The following is a 10,612-nucleotide window of genomic DNA, read 5'->3' as shown; positions in this document are numbered from 1 at the left end:
TAGCTTTAGGCCCCTACTCAAGTGAGCCTGTGGTCATTTTTTCTCTTTCACCGTTGCACTATTCACGTGACATTCCATATAACAAATTTTCCAGTCACCTAAAATTATAAAAATTAAAAGTAAAGAAAAAACTTGTCGCTTGTAATAGAACTTATATACATTGCTAGAAATGGTCAAAATACATTTGAATATTTTTTGCATATAATTTAATTTAATTACTTGAACTATTAGTGAAGAAAACCTAGCACTTGGAGTAGCTTAAATTGCTAGAAAAGGAAGTGAAAAAGCCATTATTTTCGCCGTACAGTACAGCAATCTTACGGCAAACAAACATGCAAAAGCCTATACTCTCTTCACTCATTTGAGTATCTCTCACACAAAGTAAACTTCAGCACATAGCCACATAGCTACATTATATTATCATTATTCTTTTTTACAACGTAACCCATATTTCGGATCTTTTGATCTTTCTTCTTAGATCTCCAAAAGATATTAAAAATTTTGGCCACTATGGAAACTGAACGTAAGAAGGACATGCTGAGTAAGAAAGGGTTGTTTTTGAAATACCCAATGAATTACGTGTTTGAAGAGCAGCGAATGGTTTGTTTACTAATCGGAATCGCCATTTCAACTGCGGCTTTCGCTGTAGTTAATTCTGTTTCTTCTCAGTCGTTGTTGGCCGGGTACAAGATCGGTAGTGATTCGATTTCGGACGTTTCGGTTGTGTCAACTTCTTTGATTCCTCGTAGAATAACGTACGAGTTGGTAGATGAAGCTAACCGCAACATTAATGCAGGCATGTTTAATTACCTTAATTTCCATTCCTAAATTACAAAAAACATCAATGTACATTGCATTCAAAGGGCAGCTCCGTGCACATAGTATTCTGACTCGGCTGCATCCCGAGGGGTATGATATATAGACAACCTATCCTAATGCAAGCATTAGTGGCTGCTTCCACGGCACAAACCATTGATCTATAGGTCACACGGATACAACTTTAATTTACCGTTGGTCCAAGTTGTCTCCGAGGTTTCCCTTCAACTTACCAAAAAAAATCATAATCGTACAGTTACAAAAACATGGTGATGAATTTTTGCTGGATGCAATAAACAAATTCTTTGAATTGAATGTCTTGGTCGGCTTCTTAATTCAGAGTTTGTCTTAAATTATTTCTTGACCAAATATACATATTTATATATTTTCTGACATATAAAAATATATTCCTAGTTTAATAAGTATCAAGTTGATTTCTTTTTTAATATATACTAAATCATGCTTCTATTCTGATCGTAATAATTATCAAGGTCAGTGGCAGATCCACTATTTTTGTGACGGATGAGGACCTTCCACTGTCTTCGCCTAAAATTACATATATAGATGGGAAAAGAAATTACTAGTGTGCTAAATGATAGTATACCCTCATTAACTTAAATTATGGAATTTCTGTCATAAATTACTATTCCCTCCGTTCCACAAGTGACCAATTTGCTTTTTTATTTTGGTCCAAAATAAGTGTCCATTTATATAATCAAGAAAAAATTCAATTTGTTTTTTCAAAAATTACCCTTATGTACATATCTCTAAAAAGTCTTTACTCCTCACATTAACTATGTTGCAACATTTAATTAAGGGTAGTTTAGTCACACTAACTATTTTTGTCTAGAATTTAGTATTTTCTTAATGAGTGTGCTCAAAGCAAATTAGTACCGGAGGGAGTAGCTTGCTAAATGATTTTAGGAGTTTTATTTTTTATATTTCGGAATGCATGAGGCCAAGGCAGATGTGCTCTAGGCTTAGTGGTTTCGGGTGCAACTTGAGTTTGAAGAGCCTAGTTCACGAGATTCTGCAATTTACATCCGATCGAGATATCTGTTGCCAAGAGTCATTTTTACTTAGGAGTTTATATATTTCACTCTTGATTTAATTTAATGTGTTGCAGGTGGAAAGGTGCCACTAGGATTGAAGAAAAAGAAGTTGAGAGTATTAGTAACAGGTGGAGCTGGTTTTGTTGGGAGCCATTTGGTGGATAGGTTGATAGAGAGAGGGGATAGTGTGATTGTGGTTGATAATTTCTTCACTGGTCGGAAAGAGAATTTGTTGCACCATTTTAGAAACCCTAAATTCGAGATGGCTAGACATGATGTGGTGGAGCCAATTTTACTTGAAGTTGATCAGGTTTATCATTTGGCTTGCCCTGCCTCTCCTGTTCATTACAAATTTAATCCTGTCAAGACCATCATATCCTTCATTATCTATTTTCTTGAGTTAAGCTGATAGATGATTTTAATAAATTCGTAATTTCTGAAAACAAAATTTATTTTTGAAAAAAAAAAAAACTTTTTTGTTCATGTTGAACCATTTGGTATCTAAAATCCAGTAGATATTGAATAGTTAAACAGAAAAAAAAAACTTAATTTTTAAAAGTAAATTTTGTTTAAAAGATTATGAAATTTCCTACAATAGACATATAGTTGGGTAGCATGTTTCTTTTTCTTCTTTTTAAGTTAAATTCTTATGTCTTTTTATTCATCTATAATGTTGACGTATCGATTAAATGATGAAATGCAAAGGGTTTGGTTTGCAAGGTAAAGTCTTGGATGGAGATTGAAGTATGGTTTTTGTCGGGGGCGGATGTAGCATTTCAGCTAAGGGTTCAACTAAACCCATTACTTTCGATATGAAGTATAGATTTATATGTAAAAATCTACTAAAATCTCAATAAGTATTAGATTTGAACCCATAATTTAACAGTATATGAATAAGTTTAATATTAAAAATCTTAAAACGTGAACCCATTAAATTTAAATCCTATATCCGCCTACTTTTGTTAAAACTGACATATGAGGTGTTTTTTCTTACGTTTTTTTGGTGGGGTTGGGTATGTGCATGTGGTAAAATGTTAATATATAATGTATGTTTTTGGGGACTTTGGGTAAGGTTATCCTTGACTTAAATAGTTAGATATCACAAAACAAATGTGATGGGAACATTGAACATGTTGGGGCTGGCAAAAAGAGTTGGAGCTCGATTTCTGCTGACTAGCACCAGCGAAGTGTATGGTGATCCTTTGCAGCATCCTCAAGTCGAAACTTATTGGGGCAATGTTAATCCCATTGGTTAGTTAAATAATTTTTTCTTTAACTGTGATTATTGCTATATAACGTACTGTCTAAGTGAATTTAGTTATGTGCTTTGGCTCTCGTGCTCTAAATATCGTCATTCTTTTTGAAACGGAGAAAATAATTAGTTAATTGTTTTTATATGTCAATGGAGCATATAGCTAGTTATTTTTATTTTCCTTATTATAATTGAGCAGGTGTCCGAAGTTGTTATGATGAAGGAAAGCGAACAGCTGAGACTTTGGCCATGGATTACCATAGAGGACTTAACGTTGAGGTTTTGTACTACTACATGAATAGCTTATATTTCTGGCAAATTTGGATTTTATTTTCAAAATGTCAAATACCTTGCATATTTCGAGATAAAAACTTTAAGGTCTATTTCAGAAATGAAGAGCTTAATTATTGTTTATATTGTTTTTCTCAGGTTAGAATTGCTAGGATATTCAACACATATGGACCACGTATGTGCATAGATGATGGTCGGGTTGTGAGCAATTTTGTGGCCCAGGTTTGTCTTAATTTATCTTTTTCATATATAAACACGGTGGCAGAGTCAAGATTTTATTAAGGAATGTTAAACTATAAAGAAATAAACTCACCAGAAATCAAGGGGTGTCAATATATATATATATATATATATATATATATATATATATATATATATAATTACCGAGTTAAACAACGTAATTTTCAGACGAAGGGGTATCAGTTGACACCCCTGTAAAGAATAGCAGAGGAAGAATATTATTTGGAGACCTTCTGCTAGCCCAAGATCGTTAACTAAGATTGGAGGATTCAACTGAAGAAGAGGAAGCTTGAAAAGAGAAGATAGATTTTAGATAGGAGAACTTGTTTTGGAAAGAATGCTTTCTTGATTTTTGGCATGCTTACAAATGAACAAGATACCCCATATTTATACTAGCCTATGGATGATTCTAGATAATGTACAAAGAAAATTCTAGCAACCTTATCTTCTAACAACACTATAGAATATCTAGATATGTCTTATCTTCCCACAACATTCTAGAACATCTAGATATGTCCACTAGATAAATATCAAGGATACTAAACTAGGACATTCTAGAGAATTCTATATTATTCCAAAATATTAATTTTATTTTTTTTCACACTCCCCCTTAAAGTGATTTTTTGGAAGCTACTCCAAGCTTGTCACGGAAGAACTCGAACGAAGCTTTAGCAAGTGACTTGGTGAAGATATCAGCGATATTCTCCAGACTTCTCACTTCCAAAGTATTGATAGTTCCATCAAGAACCTTTTCCCGAACAAAGTGATATTCCACCTCAATGTGTTTAGTTCTTGCATGGAATACTGGATTATTTGCAAGCTTGATGGCACTTTGATTATCTCCATATATCACAGTTGGCTTTGATATAGGTAGATGCAAGTCTTCAGCAAGTCTTTGTAGCCATACACATTCTTGAGTAGTGAGAGTAGCTGCTTTATACTCAACCTCCGTGGTTGACAAGGAAACTGAGTCTTGCTTTTTGCTGCACCAAGAAATACTTGTTCCACCACAGAGGAAAATATAGCCCGATGTTGATCTTCGGTCATCCAAATCACCACCAAAATCAGCATCCGTATAACCAGCTAACACCAAATTATTCTTCTTCTGGAAGAACAAGCCCATGTCTGATGTTGAGTTGATATACTTTAGAATCCTCTTTGCAGCTTCTAAGTGAGGCTTTCTTGGCCATTGCATAAATCTGCTGACATATCCCACCGAGGACGCAATGTCCGGCCTTGTAATAGTCAAATACAAGAGACTTCCAACAAGAGCTCGAAAAGGCTTGGGATCTGCAAGAAGTGAGCCTTCGTCCCGTCTTAACCTTGCGCTTATTTCAAGAGGAGTAGAACATGTTTTGCTTTGGTTCAATCCAAACCTGTCAACAAGTTTCTTGGCATATCCTTCTTGAGTGACAAAGATCCATTTGTTCATGTTTGTCACCTCTAAGCCAAGAAAATGGTGTAGTTCTTCCAACTTCTTGATGTCAAATCTTATGGAAAGCTCATCTTGAAGCCTAGCAACTTCATCTTCATTGTTTCCTGTTATTATAATATCATCCACGTACAAAAGAACAACCATATGCAAGTCTCCTTGTTTTTTAACAAATAAGCTAGGATCTGATTGTGATGCATTATAGCCACAGAAATGTAGATACTGAGCAATTTTTCCATACCATGCTCGTGGAGCTTGCTTGAGGCCATAAAGGGCCTTCTTAAGTTTGCAGACATGATTAGGATGTAAGTTAGAGACATACCCGGGTGGTTGCTCCATATAAATATCTTTGTCAAGCTCTCCATATAAGAAAGCATTCTTCACGTCAAGTTGCCATAACTTCCAATTATGCAAGGCTGCCAAGGCTAGCACAACTTGGACAGAGATCATCTTAGCCACCGGACTGAAGGTTTCTTCATAATTTTCACCATACTTTTGAGAAAATCCCCGAGCAACTAGCCTTGCTTTATATCTATCTATGCTGCCATCGGCTCTTCTTTTGATTTTGTAAACCCATTTATAAGAAATGGGTTGTACATCCTTCGGCTTTGGTACAAGGCTCCAAGTTTGATTTTTCATCAGAGCCTCCATTTCATCATCCATAGCAAGCTCCCATTCTTTGACTCCTTTAGCTTCTTCGAATGAGTAAGGTTCTTCATCATCAATTGGTCCTGGGCAAAGAAACATGAATACGTACTGACAAATTTTTTATCTCTAAAGCGAGCTGGCTTGATAATAGTTCTTTTTGGCCTTCCCGAACCACTTGAATCATCTTCTTGTTGAGTTTCATGTTGTTTAGGTCCAGGACTCCCCCTTTCTCTTAACTCCTCGGCAGTTGTATTATCTAGAGAAGCACCTACAATGGACAAGCTTGAATCTCCATTATTTAAGGTTTTCTCCATAATACAAAGACACTTCGTCGAATATGACATCCCTTGAGACAACAAAGAGATGAGTTTTAGGATCCATGCACTTTCATTCCTTTTACCTTTCATCATATTCGACAAAGATGCATTTCCTTGCCTTGGCATCTAACTTGCTCCTTTGAGAATCTGGAATATGAACATAACAAATAGAGCCAAAAACCCTAAGATGTTTCACGCTAGGATTTTCTCCAAACATAATTCATAGGGAGACTTCATATTATTTGGAGAAAGTGGCATCCTGTTAATCACGTACGCTGCACATTTCATACCTTCAGTTCACGAGGCTCTTGGTAAATTCTTGGCATGAAGCCAACTCTTACATGTCTCAGTCAAGTGTCAGATCTTCCTTTTAGCCACTCCATTTTGTTGTGGAGTATCAGCGTATGTCAACTCTCTTTTAATGCCATGCTGACAACAAAAGGAAAGAAACTCATCTGATGTAAACTCACCGCCATTATCAGTTCGTAGCTGCCTTATTCTGGAATCGAGTTCACCTTCAACAGTTTCTTTGAACTCCACAAACTTAATGAAAACTTCTGCCTTGTTCTTCACAAAATAAATCCAAGTGAATCTAGTAAAATCATCAATGAAAATTAGCATATAAGAGTAGCCTAAAAATGAAGGAGTTCTCGTTGGCCCCATCAAGTCACTATGAATAAGTTCTAGTGGGGCATTGCACCTTGACAAGGATCTGTCAAATGGAAGACGATGTGCCTTTCCATATTGACATCCTTCACAAACCTCTCCTCCATCAAAATTTCTTAAGTTAGGCAAACCTTTTACTAGATTCAACTTTACCATGACTTTTAATTTATCCATGCTTAGATGTCCAAGTCTAGCATGCCAAAGATGTGTATTATCATTGCTACTCATTTTCTCAATATATGAATTAGAGGCAGATAAGACATATAAATCGTTAACTCTCTTACCTGAGTGAACGATATCTGCCTTGAGTACCTTGATATTTCGGAGGAACTTCATATCACGTAGGCCAAATAGCAAATAGTTTCCAGCATCTGTAACATTTGCAACTTAAAATAGATTTTTCTTCATACCTGGAACGTGAAAGATACTGTTGAGGGCGATAATGTCTTTTTGCTTCTCGTTGATCACAACATTTCCTTCCTTCTCCACATTATGGACTGTATTATCTGCTGTAATAATGACATTATGTCCGTTGTATTCGCTAAAGGTGGAGAATTTGGATTGATCTCCAGTGAGATGGTGCCCACATCCTGAATCCACGATCCAGTCTCTTTCAAAATTTATGGAAGCCATGGCATTTATTGCTCGAGTCTCCGCTGTGAAGCACTTTCCCCAGTCTTCTTCTTTTTCTTCTTCTTCAGCAACTTCCTTGATTTGAGCTATATTGCTCTCTTTGGCTCGACAATATCTTTTTATGTGCCCTACTTTGCCACAACGGTAACATTTTAAAGGCTTTTTACCATTGCTGGAAGACTCCCCCTTCTTTCCTGGCTAGCTCGAACCACTTGAGGATTGAAAGTGCATGCTATCTCTTGATTTTCCTTTAAGGTTCCTCTTATCGACGACAAGAGCATTTCCTTCCCCTTCTTTGATCGATACACCAGCCATCTGTTTGGCTAATAGCTCTTGTGACGATAACAAATTCTCAAATTCTTCCAAAGATGGTTGTTGAACCCATCCTTGAATCGATGTAACAAAGGGAATATATTCTGGCTTTAATCCACGAATAATAATTCTTCTTATTCGTGCTTCAGAGATAGCCTCGTCCGGATTCAATAGAGAAATTTCAGAACACATATTTTTAACCTTCAAAAAATACTCGGTGATCGAGAGATTACCTTGAGTGGTGTTAGCTAACTCATTCTCCAAAATCTGTAGCCGAGCTTCATCCTTCTTGTTGAACAGCCGATCGAAGGTCCTCCATATTTCATGAGCTGATTTACACCTTATAATATGATCAAATAAATTATGAGAGATGAACCTCTTTAGGATAAACTCCACCTTAGCATTAATCTGTTTCCACTTCTTACGTGCATTGCTATTTTCCGATGCGTCAGCAGGAGGACTTGTGTTACTCCCATTGACAACTTCCCACAAATCCTCACCAACAAGGTATGACTCCATACAAGTCTTCCATACCTTGTAGTTGGACTGGTTCAATAACTCAATCCCCAGTCCATTAGCACGACCACCCAAATCCATTTAGAGAAACCAGTTGAATCAACCACTAACTCGACCTTGAAATCCATAAGCCGACTTATGGCTCTGATACCAAGTAAAGAATAGCAGAAGAAGAATATTATTTGGAGACCTTCTGCTAGCCCAAGATCGTTAACTAAGATTGGAGGATACAACTAAAGAAGAGGAAGCTTGAAAAGAGAAGATAGATTTTAGATAGGAGAACTTGTTTTGGAAAGAAGACTTTCTTGATTTTTGGTTTGCTTACAAATGAACAAGATACCTCCTATTTATACTAGCCTATGGATGATTCTAGATAATGTGCAAAGAAAATTCTAGCAACCTTATCTTCTAACAACACTATAGAATATCTAGATATGTCTTATCTTCCCACAACATTCTAGAACATCTAGATATGTCCACTAGATAAATATCAAGGATACTAAACTAGGACATTGTAGAGAATTCTATATTATTCCAAAAAATTCCGCCACCGTATAAACATTATAAATAAACAAACTTTTCTATATCCCCCTCGCCCCACAGATATTTCTATTGTAATAATACTTCTGAATCAATTGTAATATGTTATGAATATTTGCAGGCCTTGAGAAAGCAGCCATTAACTGTTTATGGAGATGGGAAGCAAACTCGGAGTTTCCAGTATGTTTCTGATTTGGTAATAATTAATTCATTATTTCCTCCTCAAATTAAAGCTAGCTGGTTTGTTTTTAGAACAAATTTTGAGCCCTCTAATTAAGAAAATCTTTTGCTTTGGCAAATTTTTACAGGTAGAAGGATTGATGAGGTTGATGGAAGGGGATCATGTTGGTCCTTTCAATCTTGGGAACCCTGGTGAATTTACCATGCTTGAACTAGCTAAGGTATTACTGAAATCTTTTATTTAGTTCAAGCAAACCTTTGCCTTGCAAAATTTCATAACACATTTCTGAAGCCAATTGTCTGCATATCTATATGAAAATTTCAAAACCTATATATAGAAACGAACCGACACTTCTAATTCTTTGATTCTACATCATGAATCTGTTATATATGATACAACGATTGGAGCAAGATCTATTTCAATTTGTACATTCACTACAAAAAAACTGGAATTAGCTACTAACACCAACGCTAATCTGTCCCTAAATTGCCCGTAGCTAGCAGAATTTCTTAATAACCTGTTGTTAATCCGTCGCTAAATGAGATTAGCGATAAATTTTTCTTTTGTCCGTCACTAAAACCAGATTTTTTACTAGTGATTTGATGCATCATTGTGGCTCAAAATTCCTAGAAAACGTATAAACAACTTCAACTTATATTCCTACTGTAAATGTCTTATATTCTAGCACATGAACCAAGTGATGACGGAGCTAGGAATCCTAATATGGGGATTAAAAAAATGTAAAAGTGTGTTATACCTAGAAGCCTCCCTTAGGTTAAAGGAATTCAACAGTTCATGTATATGCAAAATAAAAATAAAAATTGTAATTAATAATACTGTACCAACAGAGTATAATTTCTATACGAAGGGGGTTAATTCAATTGATGAACCCCCTTCTTTACCTTTAGTTCTGCAACAGCATGAACCTAGCAATGTGTTAAATATGCATCTTAATATTTGGACATGTTAAAAATGTGAGTCAAGCAAAGTTGAAAAACGTTTAGATTATGTGTTGGATCCCAAATAAGTGCGTAAACATTAAATAAGCCTTTATAAAAATAGACATGAATTTTTCTTTTTACCAACTTACGTGACTATGCATGTATAAATGTATAGTATTGTTGAATACATATTTGTACTCTCAAATTTTAACCCTACAAAGTTGAGAGATATTCTGAATTAACTAATACTGTATGCAGGTGGTGCAAAAAACAATATATCCAAATGCAAAGATAGAATTTAGGGCAAACACAGAAGATGATCCTCACAAGAGGAAGCCTGACATTTCAAAAGCAAAGCAACTTTTAGGATGGGAGCCAACAGTTTCCCTTCGCCAAGGATTACCTCGCATGGTTGATGACTTTCGACAACGTATATTTGGCAATGAAAAGCTCAATTCTGGCATATAAAATAGTATTATTGTTATAGAGTTTCTTTCGTTGTACCATGATTAATTTGGTTTTGGATGAAAAGAAAGATGACACGTTGATAATGAATTCTTGAAGATGAATACTACAATTACATACTGTATGAGTTATAGTAACTATATAGGTCCATAGTCGACCCCCCCCCCCCCCCCAACCCCCAATAGTTGTTTCAGAATAAGGCTCTCTCTCTGTTAAAAGAGGACAATAGAATTGGAAGGTGTATTTTTTGTGTATTGGTAGTTTAACCATATTAGACTTTTCTCACTGCTAGAAAATTGTCAAAAACCGT

General features: G+C 35.7%; 1 protein-coding gene across 1 annotated transcript; it reads left to right on the top strand.

Moving 5' to 3' along the window:
- Positions 1-325: 325 nt before the first annotated feature.
- LOC107765666 (UDP-glucuronic acid decarboxylase 4-like) lies at positions 326-10,392 on the top strand. The gene is made up of 8 exons (XM_016584335.2): positions 326-796; positions 1,943-2,241; positions 2,972-3,119; positions 3,320-3,399; positions 3,550-3,633; positions 8,837-8,911; positions 9,024-9,116; positions 10,096-10,392. Exons 1-8 carry the CDS (start codon positions 511-513, stop codon positions 10,303-10,305), a joined length of 1,275 nt encoding a protein of 424 aa, XP_016439821.1. The 5' UTR covers positions 326-510; the 3' UTR covers positions 10,306-10,392.
- The last annotated feature ends 220 nt before the right edge of the window (positions 10,393-10,612 follow it).

Source organism: Nicotiana tabacum, chromosome 7, assembly GCF_000715075.1.
Source record: "Nicotiana tabacum cultivar K326 chromosome 7, ASM71507v2, whole genome shotgun sequence".
Taxonomy (NCBI): domain Eukaryota; kingdom Viridiplantae; phylum Streptophyta; class Magnoliopsida; order Solanales; family Solanaceae; genus Nicotiana; species Nicotiana tabacum.
The sequence above is the reverse complement of the archived record's forward strand: the minus strand, read 5'-3'. Positions and strand labels throughout refer to the sequence as shown.